This window comes from Stegodyphus dumicola, chromosome 6 (assembly GCF_044657685.1).
Source record: "Stegodyphus dumicola isolate Sdum_Otavi_A_Nest chromosome 6, ASM4465768v1".
In the NCBI taxonomy this organism is placed as follows: Eukaryota; Metazoa; Arthropoda; class Arachnida; order Araneae; family Eresidae; genus Stegodyphus; species Stegodyphus dumicola.
In genome coordinates, this window is record NC_140773.1 from 222,481,847 (window position 1) to 222,503,728 (window position 21,882).

Here is a 21,882-nt window from a genome sequence, read left to right on the forward strand (position 1 = left end):
CTTAATTTAAAAAATTATTTTTTTAATTAAGCATATTTTTATCAGTATTTAACTAAGCTGCTCATTATTATACTTCCAGCATTGAAGGAGCTTTCAGCAGTTTCCAAATAATGCACAATAGAGTCAACACATTACATATCGACCAGTTCCTACCAAGAGCTAGAATGTAAGTATATGTCGCATTTTATTTTCCTTTTAAAAATGGATATATTCTTAATGGTTTGTGGAAACTATTATTAAATTGAAATATTAGGAAAACTCCTACCTATATTTTTAATAAATCTAAAACTTCCAAATCTGAAATTTCAATTGCTTTAAATGGAATCCATCAATGTTGTTAAGATTTTCTGCGACCGGTTTCAGAAGAAATGATATACACAGTGTGCTCACATTTTTGTAACGATTTTGCAAAGATTTATATATAAACAAACGTTAGAATTTTACTTTCTAGTATGTTCATTCTCATAGCCATTTTGTTGAACTATCATATTACATCTTGATTACATCTTGATTTATAAGTCCTTTTCTTAGAACATCAGGGTTGATTTTATTCCGCTCCTCTTTCACAAGCTTCCAGAGTCCATCCAATGAGCAGGGACGATGGAGATTTCACGCGATGCTCTATGTGGACCTTCAAGACCCATCAGTTACAAATTCTCATAACTGTCACTGGATTTCCATCCATACAATAACTGCATGGTACATTAATCTGTAGTTCCTACAGACAATGATTCATTCAAGATAAAATTCTCAGACAAGAATTCTTCCATAGCTAACTTTCTGTATACAGTCAAAAGTCGTTAATTCGGACACCCATAATTCGGAATGATCTATAATCCGGACCTCAAAACTAAAAACTTTCTGCGCATGCGCCGCGTTGACACATGCGCGTAAGACCTTTTACGACTGCGCATATGAGTGTGCGCAAGTGCAGAATACGTTTTCACGTGCGCGTTTTATGTATAATGGACGTATAAGCTAAAATTATCTAATTATCTATTTCAGTTAATGTTGATGATTGCGTTGTTCCTTAATTTTCAAATTGGATCTGGCTTATTATTTTTTGCAGACAGTAAGAGCAATTTTATAAAAGTAAGCTTAAACTTTCGATTATATCAAATAGAATTTCCGATATATATTTGTTAATATGTAAAGGATCTAAAGCGAAAGTATGTTTTGAAATCCGAAATCTGTTTATCAATTTCACGCTGCTCGGCGCGGCGCATAATGAATTGGAAGTTGAACTGTCAGTACTATCCTTATCTTCAGGGCAGAAGTTTTTATTTTATTTGGCTTATAATTCCTTACCAAATTAGTATTTCATCTTGATGTGATCCGTCTTTGATATGATTTAAAACAAGTTCCTCGTCATTATAATTCGCTTCCGATAGCGAAGAAAGTGACAGAGGTTAGTGAAAACGAAAACATTTCGATTGACTAGACACAGCAATTATAGGACTTGAACAGCGGAACTTTGTAACTGAACAAGAAATTATGTCTGTTTAATAGAATTAAAGAGAAAGTATTATCACATGAAACGAAGCAAAACTTAAACAACTTACATTGAAAGAAATGTTTAATAAAGTAAACAAATAAATATTAAGCTTTTTCTTTTTGCAAATTTTGATACCCTTTAGATCATAATTGTTCTTTATTTCATAAATTACGGTTTCATATTTTTAATTTTAGAATTTCTGCATGCCATCTTACCAGATTTAAACTGATGATCTATAATCCGGAAAAATCGATAATCCGGAATCGCCGAAGTCCCGACGAGTCCGGATTAACGACTTTTGACTGTATTACCTAAAACTTAAGAATTTATACCAGGCATAAAACGACGCCCAACACAAAAAAAATTAGTAAATGTGGTGAAAAGTCAACATTACACTCTGCTTCAAGATTGTGTGCATGCTGAGAAATGCTAATTATTTGCAGTTAAAAACGAGATACAAACTCTAGTTCAACACACCAAAGTGCAGGAGCTTTCATAGATGACCTATCTGCTTCATAACTTGGAATGGATGACTTACCAGTTTAGTTATCTTTCTTTGGTTTCTGGAGGTTGGTGTATTCAGAATTGTGATCCAGATGTACAGAAAATTGCAAGGAAGATCTCTGTAGCAACAGGGCTTGATGGTGATTTAAATTGCTTCTCTAATTCTGAGGCTGTTCTTATGCCTTAAAATTATAAAAGCGATTGAAATCACCACTAATTGGCTACTCAATTACAAATTTGAGCATGTTTCTTTCATGCGAATTTAAATTTGATTATGCTCTTTCTTCACATTGAAGCAACATTATTAATCTTAAGAGCATCTTCACTTATAGTTGGGAAGAGTCATACTGAGGAACATGTATGCAGGAAGGACAAATATTTCACTTTAGTCACAAAATTATGAGATAGTTAAAATTTTTCAGTAGTCCTAGATGATTTTTTTAAAAAAAGTTTTTGGCTGCTATTGTATTTTTTGATTAACATAAATGTTTTCTACTCTCATGTCATATGCTTGTAAAACATATTTATATTTGCTTTTAGACCATAATTAGTTTACATTCATTTCCTTATATAAGGTTCATGTAGAAAATATGATGTGTTAAAAGTGAAGACCTTCATTTATGTTAAAAAAATTTAATAAGATACGCTTTATTTCATGTTTTGAAATAACTGAACTTATCAAAATTGTTTAATCTATTCTCCTAGCATCAGACCTTTTCCTTAAACATTGTGATAGTTAAGCATAATAATAATTTAATATTTTTAAACTGAAGTCATCCGTGCATGGTCATCCGTGCGAGTGTTTGACATTCCAAAGCCTTATTATTAAATGCTAAATCAAATTCTGAACTGTAATTCATACCATTATTCATTTTTTAGCATGATTTTGATTATAATACCTTCTTACAAAGAAGCAACTGGCAGATTTTCTAACTAAAGACCTTAATTGAATCCAAAACATCTTTTCATGTTTTGTTTTTCAAAACAAACCATATTGATTAACTTAACTGGGCATGTCTAAAAAAAGGTCCATTGCAAAATTATAATCCAGTGAAATAGGACAGGAAATGTATGATATAGAAGTCACAATATTTAGAAATTATTTTTATTCATAAAAGTATAATTTAATTGTACATAATATGGCATATATATGTATTGTTAAATCATTCATCTACAATTGCTAAATCATAAATATACAGCTAATCGTTCTGTTTCCCCACCCACTCCTATCAAAAGTATGGATATACAAAAGTCAAGTAATATAACATTTTTTTTTTTTTTTTTTTTTTTTGTATGTGTGTGTGTGTGTTTTAAAGTGTATTTTTGTTTTGAATGACAATTTACATATCAAATAGACTTGTTCTCCAAATTAAACTGCCTAAAAATATAAGTAAATTGTAAATAGCGTTTTTTTATTAATTATAACATAAATTATTCCTTTCAATGTGTTCTTTTAACTGGTGGCAGATTAACCTTGATTTTAAGTTAATTGTGGACACTGTCCCACAGGTTGAGAGTCTACTGCACTCAACTTACGTAAAGTTATAAATAGGCACCGAAGTATATTCATGTTAATTAAGACAGGGTTTGACTTCTGAATTAGTATATTCATGTTGTTGATTGATTTTGAGATAAGTAAAAGTATATTTTTAAATGTTTAGTAAAATATTGTTTCCCCATATTTAGACTCTTGATGAATTTAGAAGCTATTAATGCACAACTTGAAGGAGAATTAGGAAAAATATTCTACACAAGTACAGTGGAAGAATTTTTAGCAGTCAATATCAACCCTTTCCTAGAGAAGCTGCGGAAACTTGTCCGAGATGCTGATCAACAAATTATTTTTCATTCACCACCGGAAGAAATACGTTCAAATTCAAGTTAACAGTATACCAAATGTTCATATGTTAGTAATTTTCAATCTCTTTTTCAATCAAGCCTTGTCTTTTTAATTCAATTGAAGCATTTAAAATAATTATAAACTTCTTTAAACTATATACTTGTAAGACTTTTTTTTTTTAAATCTGTAACTTATTCTTTTGAAATAAAAATGTTTTTGTGGTTTTATGTTTTTAAAAATCAATATCACACCAAGTTTTTTTTTTATTTATTTACATATTTAAATAAACAAATGATTATAGCTAAATATAATGGGATAAACCACATTTTTTTAAGTCTAAATTTTTGCTGATTACAGCAAAACATATGAAATGCCTTTTATGAATCTCATTTTACTCTGGTTTATACTTTCTTCAAACTGACCCACCTAAAATATCACAGAGCTTAATTTAGATAGATATTTCCTTTCCATTAACTTTGACATGGGTTTAACTTTGTAATAGGTTATTCTAGTTTCAAGGAAACAAAATGTTAAAAAAAATCGATTTTAAGAGAAACATGCCACAAAGAAGTCATGATTTACCAAACTTGACGTAATTTACAATATTAGTATGGAAATTTTTTTTTTTCTTTGCTTAATTTTACAAATTCATGTATATGCATATAAACCATGTAAAATAAATTGAGTCTAAAGCATAATTTTAAGTATAAGATTTTAATTTATGTTGCATTAACATGTAAAAAATGATCTGGCTAGTTTTAGGGAACAGACGAGCTGCACTAAGATGGAAAACAGAACATTCGTGATATAAAGCTGCAGTCAATCTAAATTAAAATACGACTAGACTTTCATTTTCTGAGTCGTTAATGAACTAAATATCTGTACAAATATTTATACAGAACAAATAACAGCAGAAATGTTCAAATATCACAAAGTTACGCTACTAAGTTTCCTCTTATGCTTTACATTGAACATTTTACGATGCTTTCAGCTCGGCCATACGGTTTAAGGCGCTACCGGCTTTGAACCATTCAATTTGTGATTCATTCATTGTATGGTTTAGAACTATTGTCTCTACTGTGCCATCTTCATGTTTGATTTCACATTTTACGGGCTGTTAAAAAATAAAAAAGATATTAAATATGCAAATGTTGTCACAATTTAATTTTGTTATGAAACAAGTTACCTTCAAGCATATTAACCTCATAATACATACCTTCCCAGGTGCTAAATCTTTCAAGCCTATAAGAGATATCTTGTCAGATGGTTGAATTTTATCGTAATCACTCGGGTCTTGGAAAGTCAGTGGTAATAAACCTTGTTTCTTCAAATTTGTTTCTGAAAAATAATTACAATTAGGCTAACTAAAATAACAACTCCCATAGGGAATAAAACAATATTCACATTAAATTATTTATTCACCTCTTTGTACAGGTGAATGGAAACCAAGCTCTACACTTAAAACAAATTAAGAGCATAATTGCAGATGTTTATTGCTTATTCCAACTATATACACACAGAGAGAATTAAAAAGGGGGGAAGCTATAGTGCCCTTTCTCAGCAGGCTGCAACACATTTGGATGTCATAACATGCTGGATCAAGTATAAAACATGAAATAAATCAGTCACTCATCCACGAGAAGTCTGACCAGTTTATGGATTGGTCTCTTTTCCCTTAAACCAGTTTTAACGTTTACTGCTCTTATTCTATTGTCTGTCTGTTTACAGGTGTGAATTACTTTTGCCATTTTCCACTAAAGTGGCAGCAATCATCCTTAATTAGGACAAAATTCGTACATAAATTGCGACAAGTTTTTTTTTTTTTTTTTTTTTTTTAACACCTGTTGCACACTTGTGACTGAATCGAGTAATCTTTCGACTATAATTTCCAAAACAAGTAGGAAATCTGTGTAACTGATTTCCACCATTCATGGATGGGAATTTTCTCATTCGTAAAATCAGGTTCAGGAACACTTTTTAGCTATGATCTGAAGTGACCCAGTGTAATGACAAAAAAAAAAAAAAAAAAAAAAAAAAAACACAGACCTTAGAAAACAACCACTAAAGGACGAGAGTTATGTACTGCTTTCAATCTCGATCAGACATGTAGAAAACTCTTCTAGTGGAGGGATCTGCAATCTTATGTTTCATGTGAAACTTTATGGATTCAACTACTACCTCCCATAAGACTCATTATCCATTACAGCTTTCATTTGTCAAGTTAAGCATCAACTGTCTCTATCGTACCGGTTTTTAATGAATTCTTTGCACTGATGAATTTATTTCACAATTGCCGAATATTTCAGTTGGCTTCCCTTGTTGACTGATGTATCGTCTTAATGCTGCAACATATGCCCAAGATCGCTGACATGCTCTAAATCAGGGGTTCTCAACCGGTAGTACGCATGCCACTGGTGGCACACAAGAAAAAAATAGGTAGTATGCATGCCACTGGTGGTACACAAAGAAGTAAAGTATTTTTAACTATTAAATTCAAAAATTAAAACCCCAACATCCTGATTGAGTTTTTTTCTCTAACATTCGTAAATTTATGCGATTTGAGCTTTGTTCAAGAGGTGGTGGTAGTAATAGTACTTTGTAGTGGTGGTACTAAAGGTTTTCAATTTTTGTTTAGATGGTACGTGTTAGTCAAAAAGTTGAGAACTGCTGCTCTAAATGGACAACTTTTGCAAAGCACATAAATGTGCAATTTCAGTGGCTTCACTCCTATACCTCTTTGAAGACTGATAAAAAAATGATCTGGAAAAATCAACTATGACATCTAAGAAATGCTTATCTGATTTCACCCCCGCAGAAGTCCGCCATCATTTGTTTCAAAAACGCAGAGCAATATCTGGCATGGATAATGCATTTTCTCACTTCTCTGCGTATTGCAGTTTTTGCACCTATAATACAATATTTATACTTTTATTTCATTGCAGAGTTAACTAATTTTACTCCTCCATACATGTAATTGAGTTAAAAGTTTGCTTATAATTTTGTAACATGAATGATTTTTAGGCAGTATTAGCTGATGTTTCACAGACTCTGGTAAGCTGGCATTTCTTAAATATCCTCCTACACGTAGTAATCCACTATTGTCCAACAACAGATTTAAGAAATTAAAAGGACTGTTCTATAATATTATCACTTTCCCTAAAGTAGCTACTTCCTTTTTAGTCAGTTCTTTACACTCGTTTGATTATAATATAATGTGCTTCTTTTAATTCACTTGTTTCAAAGAAAAGAGTCAAAATCCTATCCCCCCTCACATTTCTGATAAACCTTATAAACCACACGACAACTATCTACAACTTGTTCCAAAGTTGCTCAACTAACTCCAACTGAATATAAAACTTTTAACCAAATTTTTCCTTTGCTCATAATATTTCTGCATTGTCTACATCTGTTAACCCTTTAATCCGTTGTTTAGGCCAACTCTCGCAACTTTTCTGAATACAAATTGAACCTGACCACCATTTTTCATTCAGTACCAACTTCTTAGCCAAGATTTGTTTAGTAGACAAATCTATAGGAATACCTTTAAATGGACAATAGTGCCAATCACTTGGATTACCTTTTCTGAATTTCTACAAGCCGGTTGGCAAGAAACTCTTTGCATCTCTTCACTTCACCCATGCAGTGTAATGCAAGAATCATTCCCCAAACACTCTTAAGGTAATTTCCCACTATCTCCCATCACCTTGGCCATTAGTTCCAAGAACAGCCGTGTCAGTTTCTGTAACAGTGACACTCTATTCTTCAACATTATAAAGAACACACCATAATTCCCATTTTCACAATACCTTGGGGGGGGGGGGGAAACTGTTCCATAAGCGCATAAGTCACACAGTATCTGCCAAATGTCCTGTAACAATGAATGTATCATAAATGATGCAATGAAACTGATTTTTGCCACTGTCTGAAAAACACATCTCTTACTGTTTTGCAATATTTTCCAGGAATCTACCAAACCCTTCACTTTCAACAGAAACTCATTTTCAGGATTGCAGTTCAACCTTAGGATCCTTGCTGCTTAACTCCCATTATCTCACCGTTGCTGTCCTTTTTCTAACTCTCTACTGTTCGACCTCAATTTCCTCAACCCCACCACTTGATACAACACCAAAAAACTCAAATGAGTTGCACACTATTGCCACCATAATATAAATTGTCTACATAACATGCAGAATTCATTATTTCAAATGATTTAACAGGGTTCATAGCCACATTTTAGTTAAAAAAATAAGCACCTATAAGCACTTTTCAAGCACATTTTAAGGAAAAAATAAGCACCTGTCTAATTACATTATACACAACTGCATAACCTTAAAAGAAAAATTAGACTTGTAATTTAAAATATGAGCAATGCAATATTTATTAAGAGAATGAGCATTTCCTCAATAATGGAAAACAATTAACTTTTTTTTTTTTAATTTTAAATGACAGTTCAATTTACAGAATTAGTTTACAATGAGAGAAAAAAAACTATGCAGAACTAAACTATATTACAAAATTTAATGATGATATTTCAGTTGAAAATATAGAAAATAAATAATAATAAGCCATATTTATTATATTCGTTTGGCACCTAATAATAAATACAATTTATTTTTCCACTCGTATTAATATTTAAATAATTTAACTTAAATCAAAGTTCTGAACATTTTCTAAATTTTCATTGCATAACAGTTTTCCCTTAACATATATTCCAAGCAAAGTAATTTAAGTAAAAAATAAAAAAAAAGGAACATTTCTGAAATCAGGAGAGGGAAAATTGCTTCATGCTGTCATCCTTTAACAGTAAAAGCTTAACTAACCCACATACTTGGAAATTGCCAAATATTCCGTACAGTCGAGCGTAACTGGAAAAAGAGGAGGGGGGAGATTTTAGCTGTTCTTTAGATTTCTCGGCTAAATAAATGATTTTGACATTTCAATATGTGCATCATATAAAAATAGACCAATGGAATTGAGAAATATTCTGCTTAGAAAGCACAGTAAAATTCTTTTAAGTGTTCATAAATAAATCTCAGACTGAACATCAAAATTAATTATCTCTGCAAAATACCACAAACGTTATTGCGCAATACGCGCAGCGTAATTCTTCCATATGTGATATTACGCAATCGGAATCAACACCTGCCGGTATTCAGAGAAAAAAGAACTAAATAAAGGAAAAGAAAGACTTACTAATCTGGGGTGTTTCTGATTCAAAAACTTTTAGTCCTATTCAATCCAGATTGGACAGTGACAAAAAAAAAGTCCGCTGCTTCAATATTACAGATTTTGCGGAGAAACTCCCAACCTCCGTACTGTATAATGTATTGGCAAAGAAAATGAAATTATTTTGACTATTCGATTACTTTCCTTTTATTTAAGCCATTCCGAATATTATTCCTTAGAAAGCTGATCTGTGTAAAAACACACCCATTTTTGGAAGTTTATCTATACTTCAGCAGTTACTGCAACTATACTATTATAAATATTAATACATATGCTCATAATATAAGCATAACGATCATAATAACACGAATATGAAGTGACCACGCGGAATGAGAATGCAAATTATTAAAATCTTGATAGAAATTCAAACGTGTGTAGTATTTGGGTGGGAGAAAAAGAATACCGAATGTACCGGAATTTTCTACGTTTTCGCAATTCTTTGGCCAATAGAACGACGTGCACCTGTCTGTACTCTCGCGTGCACCATAGGTTATGTTAATGCAGAGGAGGGGGAGGAAGCAATTTTCGGAAGTATGATTCACCATCTGACGTTGCATATAAGAAAGAAAAGTTGTTTATTTAGTTTCGGCTTTGGTACCGGGAAAAAATGCGCGTTCATTAAAAACAAAGGATTAAAAAAAAGCACTAAAAGCAAAAAATAAGGGCTTTAAAGAAAAAGTAAGCACCTATAAGGGCCTTTATATTTTATTTTCAAATATAAGGACTTATAAGCACTTGTAAGGACCGCTACGAACCCTGTTTAATTTACTTCTCAAATTGTTTTTAAATGAAGCTTTATTATGGCAATCAAAATGAAAGGGGAACTTTTACAGCCAAATAGCAGTCTTTTCATTCTCATAAATTTGTATTCTTCACTAGGATTAGCTGAATACCAAAGAAACTAAAAACTATCTCTTTTCAGATATTCTTATCATTAAAAAAGCCTTCTCTCTATCACCATTTTGCAATTATGAAAATTATGAATTACATTAAGAATACATGGCTTTAAATTTGGGCCAGATTCCGAACAATCATTCAGAGAAAGATACCTTTACATTTTGGACTACAGTTAAAGACTATCTGAACATTAGTTGTTTCTTTATCATTCCTAACAACTACTCTATGAGGCATAAAATACTCATCTCTCTCGTATTCCTCACTAACACCATTTTGTTTTTGGTCATTTATTATTTCCCTATACTGATTAGAAACCAAATAATTTTTAGAAAACACTTTCCTAATTCATCAAACCACTTTTTATCCAGAAAATAGTTTCCTAATTCATTGTAACTAAACTTCCATAAATCAAGTTTCATCTCTCTCATTCATGAATTTTAAATTTTTCTCAAATTCATCTATCAATGCTTTATCAAGTACATGTTCTACAATCAGTACAACAGTGCATGAAGTACATGTATATCAAGTACAATCACTACAACAGTATATCAAGTACATGTTTTCTTTAATTCTTAAAGCACCAAGCTTCCACAATACTTGAACATCTGAAGCAGTTATACAAAAATTCAATGACACCAGCCTAATGAGGGAAGTGTTTCCTCATTAGGCTTATAAACATCTCGACTTCCATGTAAAGCAAACCCGAAAGTTCTTTGGCATGCAAATAATTAGACTAGAAGAGAAACATGCTAATGTGACAATCAAAATCGTAAAAACAACCTTGTATTTAGCGTAGGTATAATGAAACACTCAATCGATTTCGAGGGCAGCTAAAGGTCCCTCCTCATCAGAAGAAAGAAATACTTAGAAAGAAGAAAATAAAGGAGTCACAGAAACATGTGGTCCTTATCAGCACTGCACGTGGTTATAACTAGATTTTTTTTTTTTTTTTTTTTTTTTTGTTTTTTGAGTGTTTCATTATACCTACGCTAAACACAAGGTTGTTTTTACAATTTTGATGCAAGTAATTGCTTGGTCTATTTTTTGAAAGAAGAAGCTTCCATGATCTGCCAAAATACATCTGCCCCAGTTAATATCACAATGTTTGTATCACTTTTCAACAACTGGCTAAAACTAATCTGCAGGATTGCATCATATTCTGTACTTCTACATTTGGAACAGATACAAATGCTGCTCTAAGAGTGTCGACCATTAACATTTCAATTTAAATAAACTGAATAAGGTTTTAACTACCAGATAATTTTAGTTCTACTAAGGAAAAATTCTGATGTGGATATCACTTGACCTCCTTGTACTGCCTATTAAATTCTACACACTTTTTGTGCATATCATTTAAACTTATTTCCTACAATTATTCTTCTAAATTAACCGATCCCTCATGGTAAGCTGAAGACGGCATAAAAAACCGCAAATTTTGAAATTAAATATCTCGACCAATTTTTGACATACAACAGCCAAACTTCAAATTTTCAAAACGAGTATCTTAATTAAGGAAGATTTAATCGGACATGTTGCTTGAACAATATCAGTGAGAAACTGTCTTGTAAAAATGACATTTAATATAGAGTTTTTTCCCAGTTCTCTGTGCTACTCTGAAATTGTGACGTATGAATGGCAGGCTAAACAAAGCTGCAATAAAATGGCAAAGATAAACATTTAGGAAGCTATAAATGATCTGTTGTCCATTTACCAAGAAAGATGTACAAGTTTATAGCCTTTCACATATATCACTGTCCGCAAAGATCTTAACAGCAGTACATACAATATTTAATGGATTCACCAAAAAGGTGCAATAATTTTTTTAATTTCCTTCCATTTATTTGGAATTAAGCAAATCTGGATAAAACTAAATATTACTAGAACTTGTTTCCTTTTGCAGTCAGCAATTTAAAATAGAGAGAGATGTAATTATTAAATTAAATTTAATACATATATGTTTATTTCATGAAACAACAAGGCACATATATTTCAATCATAATTAATTAACCCTTTTAACACTGCATTATTAATGCAAGAATCATATTACATAAACACACATACATAAAAATTCAAAATATATGATTTAGAAATGTAAATTCAAATGAATAAAGAAACTGCAACTCCTTAGCTTTTATAACTACAGTCAAAAGTCGGTTATTCGGACACCCATAATCCGAAATGATCTATAATAAGGACCTCAAAGCTACAAACTTTTTGTGCATGCGCGTAAGACCTTTACGGCAGCGAATATGCGTGTGTGCATGTGCAAAATACGTTTATGCATGCGCGTGCAATGTATAACGGACGGTATAAGCTAAGCTAAAATTATCTAATTCAGTTAATGTTGCAGATTGCGTTGTTCCTTAATCTTCGAATTATTTTTTGCAGACTGTTAGAGCAATTTTATAAAAGTAAGCTTGAACTTTCGATTATGTCAAATAGAATTTCCGATATACATTTACTGATATGTAAAGGATCTACAAAGCAAAAGTATGTTTCGAAGTCCATTAAACAAAAGTGGAATTGCTGCAAAAAAATTACCTAACTATTCCGAAATCTGTTTATCAATTTCACATTGCTCTGCGGAGGGGGGCAATGAATTGGAAGTTGATCTGTCAGCACTATCCTTATCTTCAGGGCAGATGTTTTCATTCTATTTGGGTTATAATTCCTTACTAAATGTAGTATTTCATCTCGATGTATTCCGTTTTTGATATGATTTAAATCAAATTCCTCGTCATTATAATTTGCTTCCGATAGTGAAGAAAGTGACACAGAGGTTATTGAAAACGAAAAAATTTCGATTGACAAATTAGTCGGTATTCTTGACACAGCAATTATAGAACTTGAACAGCGGAACTTTGTAACTAAACAAGAAATTATCTCTGTTTATAGAATTAAAGAGAAAGTATTATCACATAAAATGAAGCAACTTAAACAACTTACATTGAAAGAAATGTTTAATAAAGTAAACAAATAAACATTAAGCTTTTTTTTTTCTAACGTTTGATACCCTTTAGATCATAATTGTTCTTTATTTCATAAATTACGCTTTCATATTTTTAATTTTATAATTTCTGCATGCCATCTTACCAGATTTAAACTGATGATCTATAATCCGGAATCACCGAAGTCCCGACGAGTCCGGATTAACGACTTTTGACTGTATTTAAATACATTAAAAAAATAATTACCATGAATTCTTGCAAAACTTTTAACAATAATAGCTCTGCCACCAAGATGCCTAGGTTCAAGAGCTGCATGTTCTCGACTACTGCCTTCACCATAATTTTCATCTCCAATAGCAACCCACTTCACTCCTTTAGACTAGCACAAAGAAAAGAAAAAAAAAAGAATATTTCCTATTAAAAGAATGAGAATGGCTTAACACTTTAAACACTTTTTATACGTATTACGCTGTAGTAAATTGCTCTTTGAGCAAAACAGGAAGTAAAAGTACATTTGAGGATTTAAATTTATTATTGAAGTATGTATATATATATATATATATATATATATATATATATATATAAATGCAGGGAGACACTTTTTTTAAACAATTTTTACAAGCATTAGAGACATCCACAGAAGGATCTAAAATAATTGAGCATTAAATATAATTCCCGAGAAAGAATGACACACACAAAAAAACTGTACGACTATATACATGATGTAAATTAATATATATTACATTATGTAAATAATCTCCTCATTAGTAAAGATTATAAGGTCTTAACGTTCCTACCACTGATGGCACTTTTAACCCAAAGGGGCTATTGATTTCATTTTGGCATTTTGCATTGATTCACTATAAATGGCAAATTTTAGCCCAATGATGGCAGTTTTAGGCAATGATTTTAGCCCCTGATGGCACTTTTAGCCCAAAGGGGCTATTAATTTCATTTTGGCATTTTGCATTGATTCACTAAATAGCAAATCACTTTTTAATTGCTGCCACCAAACATTCGAACCCTGCATTATATTTAAGGAAATTAAATAATGAAGAATCTGCATAAATGTATGCATGTTTCTTGTACTGTGATAAAACAAAGGTATCTAGACCCATCAAATTTTGAATAACGTATGTCTCCACCCGAATAACGGCATCTGGAAGCCCAAATTTGGAATTTTTTTATTATCTATTTCATATTTTGTAAAGCATTCATGAGTTTTTGATTAAGAAACTCAATGATTTCAAAGCGAGCAGTGGCTACACTGTATGGGGGGGGGGACATATTTATCTCCAGCATATGCGAAACTGTGCATCAGAAATTCTAAAGATATGCTCTTTTAAATATTTTGTGATATTGCTGTTGAATTGAATTTTAGGGTTTAAGTGCAAAGAACATGATATTTAATAAATAAAGGTAACACACAAAACATTAAAAAAATACCCCTATGGACATAATATAAAATTTAAAAGTTTTTTTAATAGTTTCTGATACTGTTTTATGATGTTTGCAGCAGGTTTGAGAATTGATTAAAAATTATTCCCATGGGTAATTAAATTAAAAATTATTATCCCCTCCATAAAAGGAAACAGCACCTATATGAAAAAAAAAAAATTGATTCACATAACACAGTCCTGGAATGGTTTGGTTTATTTGATTATGGCAAAGCTCTCGAGGGCTATCTGCTTAAGGGAAGGGATGCCTTCGTGGAGTATTGTCTAAGGGAACTGACTAGTATACACGTTACACATGGAGAAAACCATGAAAACGCTCATGCAGCCAGCCCGTTCATAGGCCTTTTGGAATGGGTTATTTAATATGTGAAGCACCACTACATTCACCACACCTGCTAAAATAATAACTGAAAATTATATAATTCTCAAAAGTTTCTTAATACTATACCTTGTAATGCCTAGCAGTGTCGGGTACTGTTCCCCATTCTCCAGTTACACGATTTTTAACTTTATTTGCTTCACCATTTTCAGCATTGATAGCTCTATAAAAATATACGTGAAATGACATTTATTAAATAAAATTATGCTAAATGGCAAAAAATACTTAAACACTAAATTTAAAAATCTCATTACAATTCATATTTAGCTTTCCATTATAATATTAGATCATTAAAAATATAGTTTGTATCCTCTCCCCCCCCAAAAAAAATCATCCAACAACATCTACATTTAGTGTAGATAGAAAATACACAGTGTGGGTCAAAAGGGCATAGGAAATATATCCTTTCCGAAAACATATATACGGTATCAGCCAATGCATCAATTCAGCCTACTTTATTGGACAGTATTGTTTCTGATATAGTAAAATACTCACTGAATACCATGAGGCAGTGTCATAGCCGATGAGGTACTACCAAAGCGTTACTATTGCTAGTTGAAACCTACCTCATCACTTAATCAATCAAGCAAATTAAACAGAATTTGCACCACTGCCTTCAATAAAGTAAACTAGCCTTACTACTCTCTGAAAACTAAACCAATGATGATCAAATTGTGATGTTCCCATCATGGCATCCATAATTATCATGAAAATAACAATAGTAACAGGTTGAAATAAACCTAATGACATGTACTGCATCCAGTGATGAACCATGGTTTTTGCTTTTCATGGATAACAGAAAGATTCACGACTAACTGTAGCCTGACCTGAAGTTGCTCGTTCTATATCTTTGTGGAATGGTTTACATTGTATCACATCTGGTGTTACAGTTTAGGCAACCATTGCCTATGCTGCTATTGTTTTATGCTCACTTGTCTGTCTACGTCAAGCCAAGCCCACGAAATTCCTCGTGGCAAGCAGGGCTAGCTTACGCCTGCTGTAGGCAACAGTCTTGAGCATCATTCAGGTGATAGTGCGATTTAGCTCAGTTCCACCCCCAATTTTGATGGAGAGCACCTGGGGGAATGGATCCAAGGGCCTTCCACCCCTCTCCTCTTCCACCAAACTACACAAGAAGATTTTCGGCTTACCCCATATTTAGAGTGCTGCCATGCTGCACCAACAGTACACAAAAATCCATGCCTTTTCCAGGATTCGAACCCGGGCCCTTTAGCGCTGCAGGCAGCGAAGCTAACCACTATACCGGTTCACCTTTGGCTATTTTCTCAGCAAATAAGTACCTTGAATGATACATCAACACTATTCTGTGACCTGCTCTATTGCCAATACAGTGCATCCACGAAGAGCAACCTTTCAGGAGCTAATGTCAAAGGTATTCATTCATATAGTGAAAGTCTGCAGGTAATAAACTGCTCAAAACAATTAAAGAATATTGTAAGTTTTATATAAAATAAAGATATAAGCGGATTTTTTTTTTTTTTTTTTTTTTTTTTTTTTTGCCGAAAATGGGAGAAGAGAATCACAAATGCAAATTTTTCTGATTTTCAAACTGTGGAGTATGCTAATCTTGATTTCGACGTCAAAAACGTCGCATCAGCGGCAGCGAATGAAATTTGACTTTCAACTGAATAAAAGACAATGAAGACAAGGATAATCAGCATTCAATGACTGCTTTGTTCCGATGAGTACGATGTCTCAGCGAAGTCATTTAATTGATTCAGAAACTTGGAGAGTAGTTGGTAGGCTAGAAAGGGGCCAAACTCAAGCCGAAGTAGCGCAAGCCATTGGAGTGTCACAAATTGTGATTTCCAGGATCTGGAACTGTTTTTTGGAAACTGGAAGTGCAGCCCGAAGACCAGGGCAAGGTCGTAGATGGGCAACAATGCCCAATGAAGATCGTTATTTAGTGTTAACAGCTCAGAGACACCGAAATATGAATGCTACTCTTCTCCAACAACACCTTCACTCGGCTACTGGCACCACGGTTTCAACTCAGACTGTCACTCGCCGACCGATGGTATGTATTAGACTAACATCAAGGCATCGTCGCGATCACAGGGAGTGGGCAACAGAGCATGTGAACTGGAGGAGAAATGAATGGAGCAATGTTCTTTTTTCTGACGAGTCCCATTTTTCTGTTCATCCTGATAATAGGCGTATTTTCATCTGGAGGGACCGTGGCAGTAGGAATAATCCTGCGTTTGTGCACGAAAGTGTCAGATTTGGCGGTGGAGGAGTGTTGATGTATGGTGGCATCTCCATTGACGGGCGCACAGACCTCTACATCATTTGAGGTGGACCTCTGACTGGTCGCCGATATAGGGATGAGATCCTCAGACCTATTGTAATCCCTTACGCTGCAGCAATCGAAGATGACTTCATTTTAATGGACGATAACTGCAGGCCACATCGTGCTAACCTGGTGGAGGATTTCCTTTTCGAGGAAGGAATCTTACGAATGCAATGGCCAGCGTGTTCTCCAGACATGAATCCAGTAGAGCACGTTTGGGACGCTCTAGGAAGATGAGTTGCTGGCCGCCAACCACCCCCACAAACTCTCTAAGAACTGGAAAGAGCTCTTCTGGAAGAGTGAGACAGAATACTCCAACTTGTGATTAATAGCCTCATTGACTCCATGCCTCAAAGGTGTTCAACGTTGCTGGTCATCCGTGGAAACCATACCCCCCTACTGAAAATTATTTCCTTTGAAGAAAACACCTTTTCTTATTCTTTTTTTCTCATATGCACAAATTGTGTTTTTTTCCTTTTGTACACAAATGCACAATAAAATGAATTTTTTTATGCCAAATATGTGTAATTTATTCTCATATAACCCACTACATCTGTCGACCATGTATCAATCAGCTAAAACGTTTCCTAGTCACAAGATCCACCTAAAACCTCAATAACCTTTAATTGTTTTGAGCAGTGTATAATTCTCCTTGGCCTGCCTGATCTTCAAACTTTTTTTCCCTGCTGAAAACATATTAGACATGTTAGTATGCTAGTTACAGCCATCTTATAATAACTTGCTCCCCCCTCCAATGGCAGGCACTAACCATTACAGGCATTGGCCGCTGCTAAAACTGGAGTTTATTATGGAAGCACCTAATAGGTAGGCCACCAGTGCTTCCCATGAAGGTACAGACAATTTACATCCATACCTTCTCTACAATTCAAACCTGGGTCTTTTAAGTACGAGTCACACTCACTAACCACTTTCCTGTCCGGGCAGTATATGTTTAAACTAACTGAGGAGTAGATACCTGAAGGAATTTTTGCAAGAAGGCTTTTGATATTCGTAAATCCAGATCAACAGAACACCTTTATTATTATTGATTTATTATGTGCTCCATTGTTAGGCACTACATGACAAGGGAGAAGGCCACATGGAGGAATTTTTAAGGAGCATACCACCATATGCAGGTATATGTCAAAGCAATATATAATGGTTTAAGCATATGCTTGCTTGTCAAAGCAATATATAATGGTTTAAACATAGGTATGGACCTATGTCTACTCAAAAAGATGAATGATTATAATCCAATTTTAGTCACTTCTTCATCTCTGTCTTTTTACTTTATACAAGGTGTGTTCGAAAAGTTCGGTGACTGGTCTCATAATTAAAAAATCGCGCCGGTTAGGATTTTGTACTCGTGCAGACGCAGTGAGAGAAATGTCATCTAGAGCCATCTAATGGCCATTTTACGACAGATAAGAGGAAGCGCATGCTATGAGCAGTTTAACACAGTCAATGTGAGAAAGATTGTTAGTGTGACATGGAGCAACACATAAACATAAACTTTTGCTTCAAGTTAGGCAAAACGGCGACAGAGACACATGACATGTTAGTGAAAGTTTATGGTCATGAAACAGTGAGTAAAAAGTGTGTTTATGAGTGGTTTAAACGCTTTACAAACGGAAAGGAGGATGTCAAAGATGAGCTGTGGTCAGGGCACCCTACAACAAGCACAACTCCAGACAATGTGGAACGAGTTCGACGGATGCTTGCGGCAGATCGACGACTATCTTTAAGAATGATAGCTGGTGAATTGCAGATAAGCCTAGACAGTGTGAGCACCATTGTGCACAAACTTTTGCATAAACGTAAGATATGTGCCCGGTTTGTACCGCACTCGCTGTCAGACGAGCAAAAGCAATACCGGACGGAAACCTCTGAAGATTTTATCAACATGTGTGACTGGAATCCACAATTCTTGGAAACAATAATTACAGGGAATGAGTCGTGGTGCTATCAATACGATCCAGAGACCAAGCGGCAATCCATGGCATGGTGTTCAACGTCGTCACCCCCTCCCAAAAAAAGTCATTTGACACAATCCAGGATCAAAACGTTGTTGATCGTCTTTTTCGACAGTAAGGGTTTGATCCATCGTGAATTTGTACCCGCAGCTACAACTGTCAATGTGGAATACTACAAGGGGATTTTGAAAAGGCTGCTGCTACGCATACGCCGGATTCGGCCACAGTACCGGAATGGACAGTGGAATCTGCTTTATGACAACGCCCGGCCGCACACTACGATTCGTGTAACCCAATTCCTCAACAGGCACCAGGTTCCAGTTTTGGATCACCCTCCATATTCTCTAGATCTGGCTCCCGCGGAGTTCTTCCTGTTTCCCCGACTCAAAGGAGTTCTGAAAGGCCAACACTTTTCCGACCTTACCGAGATCCAACAACGTGTGACAATGGTGCTTCGAGCCATACCAAAAGAAGCGTTTGCAGACAGTTTCCAACAATTGTACACCCGATGTCAAAAGTGTATTGTTGCTAATGGCAAATACTTTGAAGGCCAGTAAAGCCATTTTACTTACTTCTCTTGTTTCCTTTTTTTTTTTTTTTTTTTTTGTATGGTAAAATTCACCAAACTTTTCGAACACACCTTGTATTACACACCAAAGTATTATTTATTTCCACGAGGAAAACAATTATAAGCCTTACAAGTACAGTTATATTATGATAAATTACTAATTAAAAAGAGATTACCTAACATGTAGAAATTAGGTTTCAAAATAATTTTATTTACCCTATGAACATATTATTAGATATGTTGTCCAAATGTCCTCTGTATTTCAACCATGGCCCAGCAGCACTGATGTGATCAGTAGTACATTTTCCTTTCACCTAATTAAAAAGTAGTTTATCTAAATTTCTAATCATAAAAAACATTCTAGCATTATAATTTCAATCACATTTTAAATGGCATTTTTCAATTACTTTAATTTTCAAAATTATATAAAATTAAAAAATTAAGAATTGAAATAACAATAAAAATAATCAACTTGAATCACAAGTGTGGAAAAAAACACTCTTATTTCTTTTTTATGTAACATATGAAAAGAATACCCCAAAAAAATGCTTTCAGTTTAAAAGTTTAGTTTTTAATATAATTTTTTTTTCCATTTAATTTCTTTTGAAAATATGCTTGTTTAGCAAAATGGTTGAGTATTTTTAAATTTATAATTCTAATAACAAAAGTTTTATATTTCACATTCAGATAATTACAATCAAAATTACCTTAATAAGAATTTGCATATCTGTTAAATCTTTACCATCCCACTTGTCAAAAGGAGCCAAAAGTTGCAACCTTTGACTTTTTGGATCAACATCAACAGCGACCGAAGAGCCATCAGCAGGAGGAGCTTGGTATGTATCTTCACCAGGATCGAAACCACGAGGAGGTAATTCTTCACCATATGGTTCTTTAAACTTAAATTTTTCACCTAGATTTGCATTTTCAGAATACAGGTTTCCATATTTTTTTAAAACAATAAACACATTGTTTAAGCAATATGTTTAGTTTCATAGAAATAATTTAAGATAATTTTCATCCCAGATAAAAGATGTCGCAGTCAACATTTTCATTGAAAATTTAATTATGATACACTAGGTTTAAGTCCAATTATACTTTTCTAATCTGGAAGCAAGAATTCTTTTCTAAAAAATCATGATTTATTACACGTAGAAAAGCTATGAAGGACTTAGGTGATGTTTCTAGGGCAGTCCAGAAATAGCTAGATGATCTAACAACAGTTTTCGCAAGTAATTATGAACAGTGAATGTAATGATTGACAGTGATGGTAATTATGTTCAAAAGTATAGTTCATGTTACACACGAGGAAACCACGAAAACACCTATGCAGCCAGACTAGTCTATAACAGTTCAAATCCAGAAGGATTGCACCAGACTGAATTATTTGAATTACAGCAAGCACAGGCTATGGAAAAGCATGCCTTCATGAAGAAGTTCTTACAAGAAACAGCCTCAGATTCAAACAATATACAAGAAAAACTTTAAACTTACAAGAATTGGGGCTCATATTCATCCTATATCTATGAAAACTCCCATGCAGCCAGCTTGTTCACTGAGATTTCATCTGTGTCAAATTACCATCATTCAGAAATTGCATTGTTAAGCTGTGGTAAGCTCATATCTAGGGGCGAACTACCAGCAATGTTGAGCATTCTTATCCACTTGGCCACTAGTGGATCATATAAAAGTGTTCCCCACCCCCAAGATAAAGTGAATTTATTTCAGTATACTTCATATTATGATAGCAATGAAGAATTTCCTTCAAGTAAATAACCTGGCTTCCCTTCCCTCATTTAGGTGAACTAATATAATAATTCTCGCCCTCATTTTTTAATTTTGCAGCTGAAAATTTTTTGGAAACATCACATTCCTGATAGCATTTCAACACATCACCTAGAAACAGTCCTTTTATTTTCTATCCAAAAAATTGTGCAAATTTCTTCCACGAATTCCCCCCCCCTTTTTTTATGAAAAGGCACAAGACAATCCCTACATATTGCTTTGATTTTTTTCTGGCTTGAAAAATCTTAAGCTTAGTAAAATAATGCTTTTAAGTGGAAAATTAAAAGTAAATTTGCAACTGCCTTTTGATATTCAATTTGCATCCATTGTTAGATAAAAGTACATCTGGTAACATGCATATGGTGTGGATATTTACCTTAAACATTTAAAATCTAACATAAAAAGCACATAATTCTGCAACATTTATTTTACAGCTTTCCCAAAATATTCAATTTCTAGAGTATGAATATGTGAATTTATCTGTAAAATGCAAAAATGC

At 33.6% G+C, this 21,882-nt stretch overlaps 2 protein-coding genes across 2 annotated transcripts in view; one reads left to right on the top strand and one right to left on the bottom strand.

The window, feature by feature from the left end:
- Positions 1-4,062, top strand: part of LOC118185483 (hexosaminidase D-like) — a 53,423-nt gene extending 49,361 nt beyond the window's left edge. Inside the window, exons 14-15 of the mRNA XM_035355343.2 lie at positions 80-166; positions 3,686-4,062. Of these exons, the coding sequence (XP_035211234.1) occupies positions 80-166; positions 3,686-3,884 (286 nt within the window). The 3' untranslated portion in view covers positions 3,885-4,062. The remainder of the gene's footprint in view (positions 1-79; positions 167-3,685) is intronic.
- Positions 4,063-4,537: 475 nt separating this feature from the next.
- The window catches only part of LOC118185482 (aconitate hydratase, mitochondrial-like), a 69,552-nt gene continuing 52,207 nt past the window's right edge, over positions 4,538-21,882 (bottom strand). Inside the window, exons 17-22 of the mRNA XM_035355342.2 lie at positions 20,306-20,511; positions 19,815-19,912; positions 14,816-14,909; positions 13,157-13,289; positions 5,056-5,177; positions 4,538-4,953 (exon numbers count right to left, since the gene is read on the bottom strand). Coding sequence (XP_035211233.1) covers positions 4,816-4,953; positions 5,056-5,177; positions 13,157-13,289; positions 14,816-14,909; positions 19,815-19,912; positions 20,306-20,511 — 791 coding nt within the window. The 3' untranslated portion in view covers positions 4,538-4,815. The remainder of the gene's footprint in view (positions 4,954-5,055; positions 5,178-13,156; positions 13,290-14,815; positions 14,910-19,814; positions 19,913-20,305; positions 20,512-21,882) is intronic.